Source organism: Penicillium nucicola (genome assembly GCF_028828085.1).
Source record: "Penicillium nucicola strain IBT 29836 chromosome Unknown utg000001l, whole genome shotgun sequence".
In the NCBI taxonomy this organism is placed as follows: Eukaryota; Fungi; Ascomycota; class Eurotiomycetes; order Eurotiales; family Aspergillaceae; genus Penicillium; species Penicillium nucicola.
In genome coordinates, this window is record NW_026643125.1 from 4,284,885 (window position 1) to 4,304,962 (window position 20,078).

Here is a 20,078-nt window from a genome sequence, read left to right on the forward strand (position 1 = left end):
GTGTCAGTTGGTAACCTATAGATACAGGAAACTTCCTCTGGGGTTCCTCTGGAATGTGATAAAAATACAAATCCCCAAATTACACTCATGCATGAGCTCCACGCAGGTGACTCCGTAAATGTCTCCTGAGCTTTTGAGTAGAAGCCTTCTGGGTGATCTCGTAGACGCTGAGTGCGTTGCTACCACCACAAGTCTGCGACTCATCGCCGTTGCACTTCATGTCGCACTTCTCCGCTCCGATTTTGACACTTCCCTCCAGCTTGTCACCACAGAAACACTGTCCTGCATACTCAGTCCCGGCCAAGCTGAAGCCTGCTTTGCCGCAGTAATCCGTGCAGCCTGAGGAAGTCACTTTGCCGACACCAAGATTTGCGAATTGAATTCCTGTCAGGGCGCGAGCAGATACATTGTCCGAGTAACAACCCAGATATGACCAGCCGGACACGGAGCTATCTGTGCTGCTGGTCTCTGAAGGTGCAGCACTGTTGACATTGGACTGAGCGGTAGCGGTGACTGAGACACTCTCTGCGGTCGACGAAGAAGTAGGTGTATCCACTGCGCCCTGTCCCCATCCAGTGGGCGGGTTATTGCCAGGCAACTTGTCAAGGACACCGAAAATAGGCTCAACAATCTGATTGTCGATATTGCAACTCGTCGATGCATCATTGAGGAACCCAGCATCAGCACACTTATCCATACCGAGATCCCCAGCATCGCAATTATCAATAATCTTCTGCAAGACACCCTCATCCCAGCCGGAAATCTAAACATTCAGTTGTCAGCCAATCGCCCTCCAAACCCACACTGACCGAAGACACCAACTTACGAAGTCCCCATGAAGCGAATACCCTGTGCGATCCCCGTTACTCAAGATAAACGGCTGCTCCCCCATTCCGGGAGTCCACAGCTCGTCAAACAACGGCGTGTTCCAATAAACCTCGTAGAAGATATGCGGAAGATGAACCCACCCCTCAGGACAGTTTGCCTTGCCGCCCGTAGTCCCCTTACTACTCGGCCAGTCCATATTGGTCTTGAAGTCGTCCAGCCCAGCAGCAGGGTTATAACAAGACGGGAAATGGATATCAGCACGCAAGGGCGAGGCGTAGCCGTCGCAATTGACATGCGGGAATCCAGCGCCAGCACCTGCATTATTTGGGTCTTGAATTCCGACGCCGTGAAGGCCGTCAGAGTTGGCTGGGTACGAAGGGGGATTGTAGGATGTTCGTGGACAGGTCCATTGGACTGGCTGGATGGGGCCGGCGGCGCTGTCGAGGACATTTGCTGCACCGTTCTTCGGGGGCGTGCGGAGGTCTTTATCGCCGCTCATCATGCGAAGGCCGACTGGGAAGGGTTTGATCTCGTCGTCGGTCGCTTCGAAGAAGTAGTAGACGTTCATGTAGAACATCGGCACGGAGAGGAAGCTACCGTTGGAGGCTTGGAAGTAAAGACTGGGCGTCCAGTAGTTGCTTTTGTCCGCATTTACCAGAGACGAGGTGCACTTTGAGTCGATCAGAGCGTCGTCGGTCATGGTCAGGTTGAAGTTGCTTCCGCCTTGGATTGTGTGGACGTGTGAGGCTGCGACTCCTGGGTTGACGATTGGATCCATACGGCCTGTTACCAGGGCGCCGTTGCCGTAGAAGTGATTCACGGCAAAGGTGCGGCTTTCTTTGGCGAGAGATGTTGCTGATAGACCTGCTATCAGGGTAAGGGTGATTTTGAGACGCATTTGGACGGTCTTTGGGATGTGAAGAGAAGAAAAGAAGGAAGGCGACGGGCTGTCTAAGGATGCAGCGACGCAGAAAGAGGGTGAATTCTCAAATACCAGACTCGAGAGAGAAAAGAGTGAATGTAGCTGGGAAAGTTGTGAGATCAGGCTACAGAAGCATTGTTATATAGCCGCCTATTGTGCTCGCTCTCGTTCAAACAATACCACCAATGAGCCAGATGAAACTCGGCGTGAAGTTTCTTCCATTGATAGAGAAGAATCAGGGTCCAAGACCTCCACAGTTGACAGGCAATATGATAGCGCCAGAATCGGGCTAGACTTGCCCGGACACCCTGGGGTCACAAACGAACCCATAAGCCGGACTGCCATTGCCGACTGTGGACGCGCCATGAGGTAGGGCTAATGAGATCAGGGGACCACATCCGCCCTTGGGTGTTTCAGAGTGAGATTAGTATGAAACGTGGGGCTTGAGAGCCCTCAGTTTCTACAAAGGGTAAGAGAAGGTGTATAGTGCATACGAGAACGAGTAGATTAAACAAATTGGAAACACCAGATTCCGTCTGGGAATTATCAAATTGATGCAGGAATGTTTTTATGAGGCAAATGAGCATATCCAAGAATATTATAGGCCGAAACTGAATCGCTGAGCAAAGCTCTCATCCATGCATAAGTCGCTCGAAAAGGAAAAGAGTAAGGTACATAAACACAATATTAATAACACAAATTGATCGAATGAACTCCATCTCCAAACAGTGCTAAAAGCATGCAAAATCAGAATATGTGTAATGTTCAAAGAACACCGGAAAGAACAGCCTCGGTAGCGGAGTTGATGTAAGGCCGCTTGGCGTCGAGGTTGACGCCGAAACGCCTTTCGAGTTCTTGCTTGACCGTCTTCTTGGAGATCTTCATCAAGTCACCGGTCTCCAAGATCCGGCGGATTTCTTCGAGAATCTCGTCATCGGGGGGCAGATGGCTGAGATCTTCCATGTTCATGTCCATGTGACTCATCATCTCAGATGGGGCGACTGAGTAACGAGAGCCCATGCCAAGAGGCAAGTCCAACTGGGAGTGAGGACGAGAAGCCGGGAACCCGTACTCGGACTGGGGGAAGGCGTGCGACTTGGTGCCGTAGGAGTGAGCGGAGAACTCGGAACGGTCGTCACGGGAGGTCTGGGCATCGGCCATGAGCTCGGCCTGATGATCCAGCAGCTTTTTCTTAGGGATAGAGTTGGGGTCGAATTTTCCTTCATCGGAGATGACGACCTTGCGACCCTTCTCTCCAGTAATGACACGCGTGTTACCCCAGGAGAAGTCATCCATGTTCCAGAAGGAGTAGAGTGGCAGGGCGAGAGAGAAGATGGGAATAGCCATGAGGTAGATCAACATCCACCCGACCATCTCCCACTTGCGTCGGATGATGAAGATCAATGCTTGCAGACCGTAAATAACACCCAAGAGAATGAAGGAGGTAATTGGAAGCACGTCCGGTTCACTAACACACCAGTAGATCAGGTAGATGATGTAGGCGACGGTGACAGGCTGAATGATAGTCATGAGGAGATCCATGAGCACAATGAAACGCATACTGAAACAACAGAAACCGCAGAGTTGGTCGAGAGGAATCAGCTCCATCAAGTTGTGCACAGTAGAGTTAATCCAACGACGACGCTGGGAAAGGAAAACTGCGAAGCTCTCAGGTGCGACGGTCCAGGCGTGGGCTCGGAAGATATACTTGGTCTTGTACTTAGGATGATACTTGATGAGTAGGGTCGTCAAATAACGATCCTCACCAAGATGCAGCAAGTTCTTCATGTGAAGAGTATCAACACGAATCTCAGAGTAGGCATCGACCACGTCTTTGCTAACGAAGAGTGGTTTTCCACCGTCAGCCGCACGGACACGGTACATACTGAAACAACCGGGCAGACAAGTGACGGATCCGAACAAACTCTCGAAAGCCTTGGTCAAGTTGTGGGAGATGTAGTATTCGTAAACTTGGATCATGGTCACGACAGAGGTTTTGGCGTTGGACAAAGAGGTTTCTCCACAGACACCAATGAGACGAGTATCGGACATAAAGGATGAGACGAAACGAGTACCAGAATCTGGCGCAACCATAGTATCGGCATCGACCTGGAGAATATACTCATAGAACATTGGGTTGACACCAATGATGTTGCGAATGTGGTGATGCATCTCAAGCTCCATAGGGCTCATAGGCAGATTGTAGTGGACACGATTGAGGAAACGCATGAGAACCATCTGAGAGTCACGCTTACCACGGTTACCAGGGCGGGAAACTTCGGAAGGCTTTCCAACCTTCACGACAACAAGGAAGGGCACAATGTGACCTTGAACTTCGTATAGACCGGAGTAGATCTTTGCCATGTTATGCTGCTTCATACCCTCACCCAGACTCTCAAAGCTGAGAGGCTCAGGGTCGACGGATTCGGGAACACCGAGAATGTCAAGAACGATGCGAGGAGTAGGGCGGTCATTGCCTTGTCCAATAATCATGCCATCACAGATAACCAGCAAGAGCTTGCGCTTATCATCGTAACGCATGCGAGCCATGGAGTCCATGGCACGACGCAAGGATTCTTCGTCCTCGGTGTAGGCCGGCACTTGACAAATGATGAACTTGTCCAAGTCCTCCGGAAGGTTCTTCTTTCCAAATTGGAGGGCAGCCAAGAACTTGAACAAAATAATGGCACATAGCATAATAGAGATGGCAAGAATGAAGTACCGTGCGAATTGGCAGCGGACCGAGTCTCGCGTATCTACCTTGCCAATGAAGAACAAATTGTCGAGGCAAAGCTGCATGCGAGAGCGGAGCGTGGTATCGAAGTCCAGATTATCCCAGTATTTGGTCACATCCTGACCAGAACGTCCTTGGAAGAGGTCGACAACTAAGGGATCCATGTAGTCGGTATCGACGTTGCTACTTCCATTCTTTCCAGTGGGGAAGCGGGCAACGCGCGGTCCAGCGATGTAATAAGTCATGTCGTAAATCTTTCCATTAATGCTCGCAACGTTCTTGGAATCATCCGTGGCCAGCTTCTTCATGGCTTTGCCCGTGTATCCAATGTATCCCTTTTTGTAGTTTGCGCGCATCATAACCATTTGCTCATAGAACCAATCCGCACGAGAGTCGTTGGTCCAAGAGCGGAAGTCATGGTACTTGGCGTTGATATCGAAAGTGGTACTGGTGGTTGTCTCTGCCGAATCGTTCAAGTTTGATCGGTAGTCGAGGGGCACACTGGGATCAACCTTTCCGGTAGTTCCCTGGCACAACGCAGACACCTGGACGGGGAAAAGGTTGGTGGCATCCACACCAGCATAGTTCTTCAACGACTTCTCCGGAACGATGTTGGGGTAGTGGGATGGAATGAAGTTGCCAAGGTTGAAGACTACACCTCTGATAGCGACGAAGGAGTTTTGACCATCCTTGCCGTTATGGTTGCTGAGTTCGGCAGTGTTATAGACATCTTGGGTTGGACAAACGACACCGGGGAAACCAACGATCATGAACACAGCAACACCGCAAGCGAACCAGATAATAAGATTGATGGCAAGCTTCTCGCGCCAGGCAACACGTACATCCTTTCGCTTCATCCGACCAATGAATTTGATGGCGAAATCTGGGATATAGAAAGTGAGCAGATAAACCAAGAACATCCAGCGACGACGGGTGCCTGAGACGGTGGCTTCATCCACTTCTTCCATATCCTTGTTGTTGCCTTTCTCAAGCATTTCCTCCTTGGTCTCGAGGTTGTGGAACATGTCACCAGAGTTGAAGGCTGATCCACCAGCGTCCGAACGCCCATCAAGTTCACGGCTTCCGAAGTAGCCCTGTTTGCCTTCTTCTCCGTAGATGAAGGCACCGGGAGATTGGTCGGCGGGGTTGAGAAGTCGGACCTTAGAATCCGGGTTTCCACCAGAGGTCTGGAAGCCGTCGCCATCGGCACCGGGAGCGCCATAGGTCGGGAATACACGTTCCCCAACGTTGGCAATATCGGCCCAGCATCTTTCACTCAAGAACACACCAGTGCTACCTGCCCGAGCTTCATTGCCAGGCCATCGCTTTTCGTCAAGGACGACTTCCGTCTTTTCTCTGTCGCTTCCAACAACAATGTTGCCAATGTCAGCCAAGCCGAGGAACTCTCCGAAAGGCAGGAAGACACTGTAATCTGCGTTGCGCAGCCGCGAGCTGATTTCGGCGATACCAAACGTTTGAACCTGCATTCTGACGCACTTGCTGTCAAATTGGTTGGCGATACGACGATCATTAGGCTTAAGACAAATGATGAAGTACGGGTTGAGGTTGGAGGAGCTCAAGCATTTGTTTATGACTTCCAGACCAGAAAGGAACTGGCCAGCGGCTCCTGGGCAGGACCAGACGGCAAGCCATTCTTTCGACCTGTTTCCCGTTTGGAGCCCGCCGCTTGACTCTCAACTTCCTCTATATCATCATCATCTGCATGGGAAGGGGCTGCAAAGCGAGATGGTGCACCAAGCTTGCGTCTAGCCATGCTTGGCATACGCAGAGGCTTGGAGCTAACCTGGGCCTGCATAATGGCAGTCTTCTCTTGCGGGTGAGAGATAGTCTGAAGAGCCTCTTGGTGGAAAAGCTCACGGACGAAGTCACTGCGAGTGGAACGCATCAGGTTCATCAAATCACCAGAGATCACTTCGCCATTCTCCTCGATCAATCCAGTGACAGAGTAATCTATCTCGCCCGCGAAGTGCTTAACTGTGAAGGCGCTCCGGGACTGCGCCATGTAACCAGTTCCGCTGGAAGTTCCGACGGAAATGGCAGGGTTTTTGTTCTCAAAGCGCTTGCGCACGCTTTCGAGGAACTGGGCATCAGAGCGTCCACGCTTTGTCTGATCATCCAGAATGCTCAACAGACCGTTGCCATGTTTGAGGAGACCACGCACGGTATCCGTATTGTCGAAGTAGCTGGTCGCTGCCACTGTGATCTCCTCGCGATCCAAGACGTCAGCTTTGTGGTCGAAGAATGACTGAAGACAGTAATTGTAAAGCGATTCAGTTGCCGCGTTGCTTAAAAGTTGATCCAAAGTGGAGCCAGTTGAGGGAGCTTGAGCAAATCCGGGGAAGTCGACAATTGAAATCGTGTTGGCAATACTGTCCTCAGCAGCACAAAGCCGCTGGTTGACTGTCTCAATCACGTGCGTTACGAGAAGAGAGTAAATGGTACGTGCGAATGCATCGGCATTCTCTCGCGCTCCCTTGGGGTCCAGCATCACTGTAACTCGCTCACGGTGAATGGTCTTGGTTCTGTATCCGAGACTGTTCTCCAGAGCTGCAACACTGAGACCCAAGAAAGCCGCAACATTGTCAAGAACGTCCTTGTTCTTGACCACCGTGACGGTCTCACCACCTTCGTGGGAGTAGCCACCGCTTTCTTCCGCACCGGTGGTAGTTGACTGACCTGTTGCGAACTCCAATTGTCCGATATGAAGGATACCAGCTAGGATCTGGCAGACCTCGGCGATTTCCCCGCGCGAGAACTCCAGCTTCCGCAATGCAGTCTTGAAGTGCTGGAACCCATCTGCGTCATTGATTCCAACCTTCAACTGGGTTGGGTGACCGAGGTATCTCCAGCGCTTGTGGCTCACATTGCTACCAGATAGCTTGCCAGTCTGAACGTGGATCGCTGTATCAAGGCCTAAGTGGGACTTTTCGGCCGCACTTGTTCCAGCTAGTAGGTAGTACAACGCATGGAAACTGCGCTCTCCCGTAGGTACGGAAGAGATACGGCTTCGCTCCAATCGGTAATCAATGATCTTACCACCGATCAAAGTGGGGTTCACGGAGGAAGAACCATCATATTGCAATTCAAGAAAGAGACCAGCTTTCGAGGCCGTGGGTGTAGTAACAGATTTTGTGGTCGTGAGAGTGTCGAAAACAAAGGCGGCATATGAGAGTTTGGAGGATAGCGGAGTTGATGAAAAGGATAAGAACGAAGATAGCAAGTGTGAGCGAAGGGTCGTCTTTCCAGATCCACTCTCTCCCCTGTTGAAGATTAGATATGATGAACCTCCGTATCTGGGTAGTCCCACTCACAAAAACACAACGGCCTGGTTTTCAGCGCGAGCACCTAGGCGAGTGAAGGCACGACGAGCGAGGTCCTCCGCTTCGCCTGCGGCACTTCCTTCTTTGTCCCCATTCGGGCCCTTGGTAGCCGAGGAATATGTGTTCAGGGCGAGCAGCGCCTGGGATGACAGACGAGCAGTCGGTAGTCCAACGTGAAACCTGGGGTCCATTAGCAACAAGTCGGATTGATTGATCGGGATTGAGACCATACCGGCTAGCTAGATGGGCCGTGAGGTGTGTATCAGACTGGAGATGGGCGGGGAGCGATGGAAGTGAAGACTGGGCATGTGCCGGACCACTGCCAGCGAAAGTACCCGCCATCTTTGGATTCCCCTTCAACTCTGACAGATGAGAACGAGTGTTGACACGATCAAGATGCTCAAATCAAGGCGGGTGGTTCGATACGCAGTGGAATGAACGTGGGAGGAGGAAGAATGTCAAGGTGTCGGAAGCTTCTAGCGGAATGAGGACCCCTAGAAACAGATGGGGGTGGCAGTCATGAGGGGGAGGTGTAGATGCCAGTGAACGAGTGTGGCTACGGGGAGGAGAGAGTCGTGAAAGGGAAAAAAGAAACAAATCGATAAGGTCCGGGGGAGTTTGCAATACCAGTATGGTATTGCAAAATACTAGCCCCGCTAAGAATAGGCCAAGCAGAATTGCATTATTTCATTGGACTTAGACGTCTTACCCACTTGCCTTGGATGCTGATGGTCAGCTATTTACTTGCATTTCGGGTTCTAGGGAAGTATGCTACAATTCACAGTGGACACTACTCTAGGATCACTCTATTGAAGTTGTTATGAGACCACGCTGAGGGGTGAACCAAAGAGGCAGAAAAGGAGAGAAAAGCAGAGAAGAGGCATTTCCCGCTAGGACGGATCAGGGTCTCACATATAGTTCTCCACTGATATGTACCCGACAGGAGAATGCTCAGGGTCCAGTTTAGACAGGTCGATTGTACCTGTCTATCCGTATTGACTCCTTGCTGTCTGCATAATATCGAATCCTAAAAAACGAAAGTGAAAAGAACTTCCTCAAAAAAAACGAAGAGAAGCGAGTGAAGCATTCTAGCCGAGTATAGTCTGTAACATGTGCAATGTAAAGTGGAGCGATCTGAAGCTAGACTCGGAACCGTCTGAAACTAGGGGCGCTCGGCCTACAGGATTAATACAGATGACATTCCCGGCTAACAATAGGCCGAGTCACACGGTGGAGAGAAAACAGTGGCGAAGTGATCATCAGGCTGAAAAAAAAAATTAACTTACATATATCACAGAGTGAGACATGCCAAATATAGCTGTAACGGTACTGGACATAGATCTGCTTAGCTTCAGAGTCAACTCTGATTGGCGGAAGTCTACAAGCTATTCAGGGTGAAAGAGAAAACAAAACATACAGTACACCCTCCATGCACACAAAAGAACAGGGTAATACACCATTTGGTAGGGAACTGGTCCACCGAACTGTCCGTCTCAATACGAACTATTTCCCCTATTGCATTTGTCACCGTGATCCCCTAAAGCTTAGCTGATCAAACTGGGGACGGGGAGACCGATCAGCAATACCGACGATCCTGTATTTTTCACTTCGCCTTTCTCTTCTCCCCCCACAGCTTCTCTCTCCATTTGTTTTCCTTCTCCTTCAACTTTCAGGAGTCCTTTCTCCGGCCACTCGCTCATCTGCATTTCCCAATTCGATCATCCGTCCACTTACCTAGCTGATCCCAGTTGTGTGTGCGACAGTATCCTTCACTCAACCACTCCCCAACCTCAGACGAATATAGAAGTCCCCTCATGCGGCTGTGATAACGCGCAGGCCAGACATCGTATCTTGCCTTGGAACTCGACCCGATCACCGCGTCGTTCGTCATGTCGAACCGCTATTCGGTTTTCTCGACCCAGTCCGCCGGTCTGTCGGCTGGGCCACGACCACAACAAGGGTCCCAGGTGTCGACAACAACGTTACTGAATGCCTTGCATTCGTTCTATACCGCTGGCCAGCCATACCAGCTAGACTCGGCTACCAGTTTAGTGGTGAACACATGGGTGACTGCCGCGACCACGTTGCCGGATGGTCGAAACGGTGCCACTGTCGACCGTGATTTGGCTATCCGGGCTTGGGAACATGCCCGACGACGAGCTGAAGATGGATGTATCGTTCTAGGGTACGTCAAATATTCATTGCCGAATGATAACACCCCAGACTAACGTTAAATAGCGCCCTTCATCAGTCCACTCCATCTCTGCTGGAACCGTTCCTCACATCGATCCCCGTTGAAACACCGGGGGTAGCATTTGCGGCACTCGGTGCTCTGCGACCTTTCCTCACTGCAGTTACCTCATTCAATCCTTCGTATTCTCTCCACTCGGCTTTCGCTGCTACATATACCTTGACTTTGCCAGGATCAGTCGTTGGCCTCTCTTTTGCTTTGTCCACCTCTGGTATCAATGTCCGCAAGGGTCTTTTGGAGATCCAGCCTGAGACGGGCTACCGTGCATTCGATGCATTCTACTACCTGCTCACATCTGCATCTACCGCCGCAGAGCGTGAGTTCCTGGACTTGAAGGACCACTCTGCCTACGCCCTACTCAGCCGATCCAACACCTACACGCCGCCCTCCTACCTTCCCACCGCCGACGATGCTGCCGCTGCAGAAGATTTCCGTGCTTGTATGAAGGCCATTGGCATCAAAGGCGCTTCTCAACGTGGTTTGCTCTCCGTTCTCGCAGGTTTGCTGAAGCTAGGCAATGCGGCCGGGTTTGAGGCGGACCAAGATGATCTGGAGGAGATCTGCGAGGATGCTGGTGGTCTTCTCGGAATCGATCCTGAGAACCTCTTGCATAAGTGCTCCACTGATGAGCGCGAGGTTCTCATTGCGGGAATTTATGAGGCCCTTGTCGATTGGGTAATTTCGAAAGCCAACGAAGCCATTGCCGCCGAAATCCAGATTGCCTTGGAGAATGAGTCCGGCACAGGAGCGCAGTGGTCAAATGAAGATACCGTCACTCTCACGGTGGTTGATGTTCCCAGACCTGCTCTGGCCAAAGCCATCATGATGCGAGGTGTCTTCGATGATGCCCTCGGACTCAATGCCGAGATGAAGGATGATGGAATCCCATTACCACCTATCGGCGGCTCCGTGATTAGTGAAATGAACTCTGCAGTGGCACAAGTGGAGCCTGACCTTGGAATCACTACTGGCTCTGCTGGGAGAGAACGTGAACACGATTTAGACAAGCGGCAGGGTGTCTTAGAAAAGATCGGTGTGGAACTCGAGGTAGATGCTTTCCTGCGACGCATCTTCTTCCCCGTTGATACTGAAGGTATCTCCGTCGGCAAGCGAGGCCGTTTCGATCTTGCTACAACTCTCAACAGCAGTCGTGTGTGGTACCATCTCTCCCTCCATCCCACTGATGACATGCCAGAACAGCTTGCATTGGCCGCAGGTCCTGCTTGGTCCGCCGGTGCAGTGTCCCGTCAATTACGTGACTGGCGTCTTCCGGAATGGGCCAACCGTCGCCTGAAACAGCTCGATTTCACCGCAGATTTCGATGTCGAGGAGTTCGTGGGTCGGTACGCACGACTTGGTTGTGCCGAGGGCCAGGATGGTGTCGAGAACTGGATCATCGAGAGAGGCTGGAGCAATGGCGATGCCGTTGTAGGTGAACAACGTGTCTGGATGCGGGAAGGTGCCTGGTGGGAGGCCGAGAGTATGCTGGATCTTAAGCCAGAGGAGGTTCCAATTAACCCGTTCATGTATGGCCCTGCCATGTACGAAACTGGATACACTCCTGAGGGTACTCCCATGGGTGAATCGACCAACCTACTCAACATGGCCCCTGTCGGTGCCATGGCACCCAGTGTCATGGGCGGTGCCAAGTCCGTTGCCCCCAGCGCACCATACACCCAGGCTGGTGCTACTGGCGGTGATTATGGTCTTGGTCGCAAGGGCGATGACAAGAAAGGAGACATTGCCTACTACGACGAGTATGGCAACTATATCGGTGAATTTGACCCTGAGTTCGGTGACCCAAAGCACATCGAGAAGAAAACAATCACTCCTGGCCGTCGACTTTGGGCCGGTTTTGTGTGGGCGATGACCTTCTGGATTCCCTCATTTGTTCTTCAATATGTTGGCCGCATGAAGCGTCCCGATGTGCGTCTGGCTTGGCGTGAAAAGTTTGTCTTGGTCGGTCTGATCTTGCTTTTCAACGGAATCGTCTGTTTCTACATCATCGAGTTCGGTAATCTTCTTTGTCCCAACAAGGACAAGATGTGGAACGAGAAAGAAGTTGGATGGCACACAACAAGTAACGATTTCTTCGTCAGTATCCACGGTCGTGTCTACGATATCAGCAAATTCTACCGTCAACAGCATAGTGACATTACTGGAGAGGACACCAGTTCCACAAACATGGAACCATTTGCGGGTCTCGGCCTGGATGCTTACTTTCCTCCCCCTCTCACCCGCTACTGTTCTTCATTTGTCACCGAGCAGTCTATTACTCTCTCCAACAATGATACCAACGCTATTCTCTACCCCACGGCCGAGCACAAATCGGGCCCTACTCAACAACCGATTACGACCACTGCCCTGCACAAAATTACCTGGTATGAAGACGTCTTCTTGCCAAAGATCGGTGACTACTACAAGGGTCCTTTGGTATGGACCCGCAAAACTGTTCAGAACCAGGCCAACGCCGACGCTCGCTATTGGGTCATTTTGAACAAAAAGGTTTACGACCTAACAAACTATTTCTACACCGTCAAATTGCAGAACAACCTTGCCTCGTACGACTTCCTTCCATCGGCTGTCACCAAACTTTTCAAAGAAAACATGGGCGAAGATGTTACCGATAAATGGCAAGACACAGCGGACTTCAAGAATGCTGAGACTTGTCTCAACTATGTCTTCTATGTGGGCGAGATTGATATCCGTGATTCTCCACGTTGTACTGTGAACAACTGGATCTTGCTCTCCTTCACGGTTTTGATTTGTGCTGTTATTCTTGTCAAGTTCCTGGCAGCTCTGCAGCTGGGATCTAAGCGTCGGCCCACTCCCCAGGACAAGTTTGTTATCTGCATGGTTCCTGCTTACACTGAGGGTGAAAATGATCTGCGTAAGGGTCTCGACTCTCTAACTGCTCTTCAGTATGACAACAAGAGAAAGCTGATCTTCGTCATCTGCGACGGTATGATCGTTGGTGGTGGAAACGACCGTCCCACGCCTAAGATTGTTTTGGACATTCTTGGAGTTGATCCTAAGATGGACCCGCCAGCGCTGCCCTGCAAGTCACTCGGTCAAGGAAGTGAGCAGCTGAACTACGGCAAGGTCTACTCTGGTCTCTACGAATATGAGGGTAACGTCGTGCCTTATATCGTTGTGGTCAAGGTTGGCAAGGAGTCTGAACAGCGGAAGTCCAAGCCTGGTAACCGTGGAAAGCGTGATACTCAGGTTCTTCTGATGCAGTTCCTTAACCGTGTCCATCACCGCTCGCCTATGTCGCCTCTTGAACTGGAAATCTTCCACCAGATTAACAACGTCATTGGAGTAGACCCGGAGCTGTACGAATACTGCCTGATGGTCGATGCAGATACTACTGTGAGGGAGGACTCCCTCAATCGACTTGTTGCTGCTTGTGCAGCAGATGCGAAGATTGCCGGCATTTGTGGTGAGACCAGTCTTCAAAACGAGGAGCGCAGTTGGTGGACTATGATCCAGGTTTACGAGTACTACATCTCGCATCACCTGGCCAAGGCATTCGAATCGCTTTTCGGCAGTGTTACTTGTCTTCCTGGATGGTAAGTTCCATTGTCTCTGTTTACCAACTTGTACTAACAATCATAGTTTCACCATGTATCGCCTTCGTACTGCGGACAAGGGACGCCCTCTTATCATTTCGGACAAGGTCATTCATGACTACGCAGACAACGACGTCGATACCCTCCACAAGAAGAATCTGCTGTCTCTTGGTGAGGATCGTTACCTGACCACCATTATGACTAAACATTTCCCGACCATGTCCTACAAGTTCATTCCCGATGCCTATGCTAGTACAGCTGCTCCCGAAGCCTGGAGTGTATTGCTGTCGCAGAGACGTCGCTGGATTAACTCGACAATTCACAACCTGGTCGAACTGGCATACCTGAACGATCTATGTGGTTTCTGCTGCTTCAGTATGCGTTTCGTCGTTCTTGTAGATTTGCTGGGAACTATCATCCTTCCCGCCACTTGTGTCTACCTCGTTTATCTGATCTACCGTGTCGCCAGTCACAGTGGAGCTTTCCCTATGATTTCAATTATCATGTTGGCTGGTGTTTATGGTCTTCAGGCAATCATCTTCATTGTCAAGCGTCAGTGGCAGCACATCGGATGGATGCTCATCTATCTGCTTGCCTTCCCAATTTACAACTTCATCTTGCCCCTGTATTCCTTCTGGAGACAGGACGATTTCACATGGGGTAACACCCGTGTCGTCATTGGCGAGAAGGGAGACAAGCGAGTGATCGCTGTGGAAGATGAGCCATTCGACCCTCGTAGTATTCCTCTCCAACGCTGGGACGACTACGCCATGGCCAACAACCTGCCCGGCCGCCGCGGTGAGCTTGGCGCCAGCCAAGAGAAGGTCTTCTACAACGGCCGTTACGATGACATGGCCATGGAGATGGATGATATGCAGTCGCAATACTCATCTGTCAAGCCGGCGTCCACCATCTTAACCGGATTCCCCGGCCAAGGTCGCCACCAGCCATACATGCCACCTCAATCGCCCGCTCCCTTCGTCGGCGGTAACGTCCCTGGCAACCGCAACTCACACATGTCCAACTTTTCCCGGTACACGGATATGCCACAGATGAGCGCCCAGATGGGCGGTCACTCTGCCTCGGCGTCGAGACACATGTCCATGGGTGGTCTCAGCGCTTACCAAGATAATCCGGCCAATGCCAGCCGCCACAGCGTCGGTCTCGGCCAGAGCACAGATAATCTCCTCGGTGGAATCTCCCGCTCTCGCAGTCCCCTGGGCCAATTCCCCTCTAGGCCTGCCAGTACCGCCTTCGATTTCCGTGCTGGCAGCGGTCCCGACGAGGCTTCCATCACCGAGGCTATCCGCAGTTGTCTCGCAGAAGTTGATCTGGACACCGTTACCAAGAAGCAGGTCCGCGTCCTCGTTGAACAACGTCTGCAGACTTCCCTCGCGGGCGATAAACGTGCTTTCTTGGACCGCCAGATTGATCTGGAATTGGCCAATATGTGATTCTTCTCGCGATCTTTGTAATTTGCCATCTGCATTCACATCCTCTCGGCATGTTCCTCCTGAGGTTCTCTGACTGGTTGATTTTGAACTTTCCGCTCCCGGCATGTTCTGGAGTTTCTTATTCGGGTTTGGGGTCTCTTTTTTCCTGCGAAGCATTCAGCGTCATCGACTAATCGTACATTAATGAGATCTTTTCGTCAGCGGATTAAAATGTATTTAAATGGTTGTTCTTCAATTGATTTTCTGGGCTGCATGCAATACTGGTTGTTTTTCATGATTGTCCTCGTAACTGAGCTGAGCATAACCTGTAGTAGTCTTATACAGTACCTTTAGACGGCATTTCGTAGGGACTCTGATGGATATCTTGTGCGTGAAAGTGAGCAAGGTATGTGAAGGAAATAGTATATATACCGATGTCCCCACGATCAAATACTCAACACCACTGCATGCCTCTATACTGAATTACCCTGAATCAGGAATGCCCTTGAAGGATCTCCGTAACTTACAATACGAGCTCAAACCCTGAAATGCTGTAATTTCCATAGTGAATTACACGCGCTACTAACATGACTCATGGTGACCAATCATGAGCCATTGCAGCTCAGATCTATATCTTGCTCAGGTGCTCGACTAGGATTCCGGCCTATTGAATGCTTTCTCGTTCGCAGTGATGCTGCTTGAACTCTTCACGAGCGGGCTCGTCTGGACGCTCATTGCGATCGTCGGCGTCTTATACCACTTGACCACAAAACAGCGACCAATCTTTCCCATTGTGAACGATTATCCCGGTGACTTCTTTCGCCGAAAAGCATATCGCGAGTACAGCACGAATGCCAAAAAGCTGATCGCCGACGGTCTGGCTCAACATGGCGGTCCTATCACGGTCATTGTTCCCGGTGGTACGAAAATCGTGTTGCCTTCTGCCCTGAGCGATTGGGTCAAGACAAACAGAGATCTGGATCACCAAGAATTGATCAGGGAGGAATACTTTGCCCGATACCCTGGATTCGAGGCCCAGTTCACCCTCCACAGCTCGGACAGAATGTTGATTGATCTGCTACGGACCAAATTATCCCAAAATGCAGTACTGTTGCCGACCATCAACCAGCATATTGCACCAGCTCTTCAGCACCACTGGGGTGACAGCGAAGTCTGGCATACCATCCACTGGGATGACGATACGACTGGTATAGTTTCGCGGGCGGCAGCCTCTGTTTTCGTGGGTCCCGAAAAGGCCGCGGATGCCGAGTGGCAGACGGTCGTGCAAGCGTATGTGCGCGAATATTTCGCTGCAGTGGGTGATCTGCACACATGGAGGGCACCGTTGAGGCCGATTGTGCAATGGGTTCTGCCTCATTCCTCGGCCTGTCGAGACCTGATTCGCCGAGCTCGCAGTATCATGCATGAGGTGGTTCAGAAGAGAGAACAAGAAGCCAAAGAGGCAGAGATGCAAGACTCAGAAGCACCTCGATACAATGATGTTGTGGCCTGGACGATGCAGGTCCCCGGTAACAAGCATCCCGCTGGGGATGTTCAGCTCGCTTTGGCCATGGCTGCGCTGTTTACAACCACCGAGTTGTTCAAGCAGATTCTCATTGACATTGCCACACATCCTGAGCTTGTGGAACCTCTGCGACGAGATATTCAAACTTCGCTGTCAAATCACGGCCTTGGGCTAGTTGCGTTGGTCAAAATGGAGTTGCTTGATAGTGTGATGAAAGAGTCACAGAGGCTGGTTCCTCCCACAGGTAAGTGTCCATGACCACAGTAGCCAATATGACTCTGACGCTGTCTTATAGTGGGTTTGGAGCGCAAGGTGATTCGCGATACGTCTCTTCCGGATGGGACGAGATTGCCCAGGGGAACTCGCATCATGGTCGACGCAAGCGACATGTGGAATCCAAACGTCCATGAGAATCCAAATGTATACGACGGATACCGCTTCTTGAAGCTACGTCACGCGGGGAACAAAGCAAGCCAGTTCGTGCAATCGAGTCGGGAGCATAATGTGTTTGGGGGTGGTAGACACATTTGTCCTGGTCGGTTTTTTGCCAGTGATGAGTTGAAGTTGTGCTTGGCTCACATCCTGTTGAAATATGACCTTCGGTTGAAGGATGGTTCTTCTTCAAAGCCCGTCCATTTTGGGGTTTTTGTGAGCGTTGACCCTATGGCTCAATTGGAGGTGCGGCGGCGAGCAGAACCCGTGGATTGTATGATTTGAATGAAATTATTACCGATAGATAAGTTTGAAAAAAGACGCGAGAGGTTGAATATGGTCTATTTCGGTAAACAACAAGGGGATAGGGCTAGGCCTGCTCTGTTCGATAGAAGAGTTGAACCCTATCTTTGGAGAAGAGAGAAAGCAATCCCCGGATCAAGTAGTCATGTTATGGAGGTAAGTGATAGCTGATTCCGAAAGCTACTCTACTACCGTCATTGTATGAATATGTAACCAATATCTCTGTCGAGAGACTCAGATCCAAATTCCTCAATACCGCAATGTCATGTCCCAGACCAACCGAACTCACTTCCGGTGCACCACTTGCTTATACTGATCCAGCAACTTCCTGAATCCCTTCGAGTGGTGGCTACTAACGTGCCCATAGTAATGGTCCTTCGCGGCATCCATAACAGCCCTAACCTTCTCAGCGGGGACCTTATCTTTGCGGTCGTAGGTGTATAACCCGTTAACTTCCTGCTCAATATCACACCTATAGTAAACCCAGCCACATTAGCATTCACCCTCTTGTTCGCAATAGTCAAGCCCAAATGTAGTGAAAACTCACAGCTGCGTCCATACCAGTCCACAGACATGTCCCCCCTTCACAACACCCATGACCAACTTTTCAAACCTCACTAAGAAATCATCGGGGTCACTAGCAGTTGTATAACCCCAATCCCGCTCGCCCGCCTCCTTTGAATCCTTCGGTGGAGTGATATTCACACCTCCGAACTCGGAGCAGATAACTGGCGCACCTGGTGTATGTCTCGCCCCCTCGTCTACAATGACAGAACCCGAGTAGCCGCTGTAGATGGGTGGTGCGAACATATCGTGTCCGGCTTTGGGACCTAGGATTCCGCTCATACTGGCACACGTGGCTGTCAACTCTGAGCTATCACTGTAGTCGTGGAAGGTAGTGAGATCTGTTTTGACATGTTCCCAGCCGCAGTTGTCGTTTATGGGCCGGCTTGGATCGAGGTTTCTTTTCTGGTCAGCGTTCTTCTTGTGTTGATATAGATTGGTTGGGACGGGGTGAATCATACTTCGTCAAATAGTACAACGCGCGAACATGATTCCGCTGTTCAATATTATCCTTCAGTGCAAAAACAGCCCACGACTCATTGATAGGCGTCCAGGTAACAATAGACGGGTGATTGATATCACGCTTCACAGCTTCAGTCCACTCGCCCGTAAAACGCTCGACATATTCACCCCCGAATTCATACGCATTTGCCATCTCTCCCCAAACAACAAAACCGAGTCGATCGGCCCAATAGTAGAATCGAGGGTCCTCGACTTTCTGGTGCTTGCGACATCCATTAAATCCAATTTTCTTGGCGAGTTCAATATCCGTCTTGAGTGCTTCAGATGAGGGGGGTGTCATTCCTGTTTCGGGCCAATAGCCTTGGTCCAGGAAGAGCATTTGGAAGTAGGGTTTGCCGTTCAAGCGGAATGTGCCGTCGCCTGTTTGCCAGGAGAGGCTTCGCATGCCGGTTGTTGTTTGGACTTCGTCGATTAGACTGCCAGAGGCATCGTACAGTCGAAGTGTAATATCGTAGAGGATTGGATGTTCCGGAGCCCAGAGTGCTACACCTTCATGCCAGACACCGTCCGCATTGAAGGGTTCCCGACTTTGTAACGAGGCTGCAGTCTCCGCCTTCATACTCAATTCCAACTTGGCGAGATTCTGATCCCGAGGTAGCTCGCCCTCGGTTTTTCCAACAAAGATACCACCGAGATTCGCCTCAATCTCAATCTTGGCCGCGGATTCAGACCCAACTCGTCGTCCCAGTACCCCAACCTGAGCATGCAACTTTCCAGAATCGATATCATCAGACCTCAGCACCGTCCCACCACTTCCACAGGCAATTCTCATGGCAGGAACACTCTCCAGCCAAACAGAAAGCCAGATCCCACCAGAAGGAGTATAGAAAATACTCTCAGGAACAGGCTTCCAGAACTGTTTCCCACGCGGCTGGGTCAGATCGAATGGCGAATCTCGTACTCTCAGCGTAAGTCGAGCTTCGCTTTTCTCGCTATGAAATGCATCGGACACATCCACGTCAAAGGGGACGTGTCCACCCCGATGTCCACCGGCGAACGACCCATCTACCCAAACCTCGCATTCATAATCGACTGCACCGAATCGGACGAGGAGTCTGTTCCCCTTTGCTTTTTCGTCTGCGTTACGGACGTCGGTTATATTGCGCTCATACCACATTACCTCGTGCGCCTCCAGGAGGTTGATTCCCGAGGCTGGCGTTTGGAAGGCATAGGGGACATTGATTTCACGTTTGGATATGTTGTTTTTCAGGCTTGTTTTGTGCCAGTTTTCGGTTTTGCCCGTGTCTGCGTCGTCAAATGTGAAGGTCCATGGGCCATCGAGGCTACTCCAGTTCAGGGTAGTCCGTTGGAAGTCTGGACGGGGATAGCTTGTCATTTTGAGAATTTTGGTCTGGGTTGGTTATGGTTGTGAACAAGGTAATGTTTCGTCTCTTTTTTTCAGGGATGTTGTTCGAGGGAAGTTGGACTCTTGAGGGGTTTGGGCGTTTTAATGTCCTTCGACCCCACGTTAACGTCACTCGCGGGGTTAAGGTCTCGACCATTGGATGTCCAGTATTTAGATCTTGCTTCTGGGTCGATGGGACTGTGTATTACTCTGGCTTGAGACTAGCCAGGAAGGGCTAGTGAGGCTCAAACAAGCAACAGAGTGGGTATCAAGTCGAGAAAGTAAATATTGCATCTGAATGGCAAT

At 50.8% G+C, this 20,078-nt stretch overlaps 6 protein-coding genes across 6 annotated transcripts; 2 read left to right on the forward strand and 4 right to left on the reverse strand.

Annotated features, from left to right (window-relative positions):
• Positions 1–85: 85 nt before the first annotated feature.
• Positions 86–1,726, reverse strand: N7511_001620 (DUF1996 and WSC domain-containing protein; the record flags this gene model as incomplete). Its single annotated transcript, XM_057124045.1, has 2 exons — positions 86–763; positions 827–1,726. The coding sequence occupies 2 exons, from the start codon at positions 1,724–1,726 to the stop codon at positions 86–88; spliced, it is 1,578 nt and encodes a 525-aa protein (XP_056989778.1).
• A 789-nt stretch (positions 1,727–2,515) lies between these two features.
• On the reverse strand, positions 2,516–5,971 carry N7511_001621 (uncharacterized protein; the record flags this gene model as incomplete). The annotated part of the gene is made up of 1 exon (XM_057124046.1): positions 2,516–5,971. The coding sequence occupies one exon, from the start codon at positions 5,969–5,971 to the stop codon at positions 2,516–2,518; it is 3,456 nt and encodes a 1,151-aa protein (XP_056989779.1).
• Positions 5,972–6,072: 101 nt separating this feature from the next.
• N7511_001622 (uncharacterized protein) lies at positions 6,073–8,167 on the reverse strand (the record flags this gene model as incomplete). The annotated part of the gene is made up of 3 exons (XM_057124047.1): positions 6,073–7,765; positions 7,817–8,005; positions 8,058–8,167. 3 exons carry the CDS (start codon positions 8,165–8,167, stop codon positions 6,073–6,075), a joined length of 1,992 nt encoding a protein of 663 aa, XP_056989780.1.
• A 1,547-nt stretch (positions 8,168–9,714) lies between these two features.
• On the forward strand, positions 9,715–15,102 carry csmB (putative chitin synthase; the record flags this gene model as incomplete). The annotated part of the gene is made up of 3 exons (XM_057124048.1): positions 9,715–10,010; positions 10,064–13,648; positions 13,695–15,102. 3 exons carry the CDS (start codon positions 9,715–9,717, stop codon positions 15,100–15,102), a joined length of 5,289 nt encoding a protein of 1,762 aa, XP_056989781.1.
• Positions 15,103–15,772: 670 nt separating this feature from the next.
• Positions 15,773–17,323, forward strand: N7511_001624 (cytochrome P450; the record flags this gene model as incomplete). Its single annotated transcript, XM_057124049.1, has 2 exons — positions 15,773–16,850; positions 16,902–17,323. 2 exons carry the CDS (start codon positions 15,773–15,775, stop codon positions 17,321–17,323), a joined length of 1,500 nt encoding a protein of 499 aa, XP_056989782.1.
• Positions 17,324–17,626: 303 nt separating this feature from the next.
• On the reverse strand, positions 17,627–19,763 carry N7511_001625 (glycoside hydrolase family 2 protein; the record flags this gene model as incomplete). The annotated part of the gene is made up of 3 exons (XM_057124050.1): positions 17,627–17,813; positions 17,889–18,305; positions 18,367–19,763. 3 exons carry the CDS (start codon positions 19,761–19,763, stop codon positions 17,627–17,629), a joined length of 2,001 nt encoding a protein of 666 aa, XP_056989783.1.
• Between the last annotated feature and the right edge of the window lie 315 nt (positions 19,764–20,078).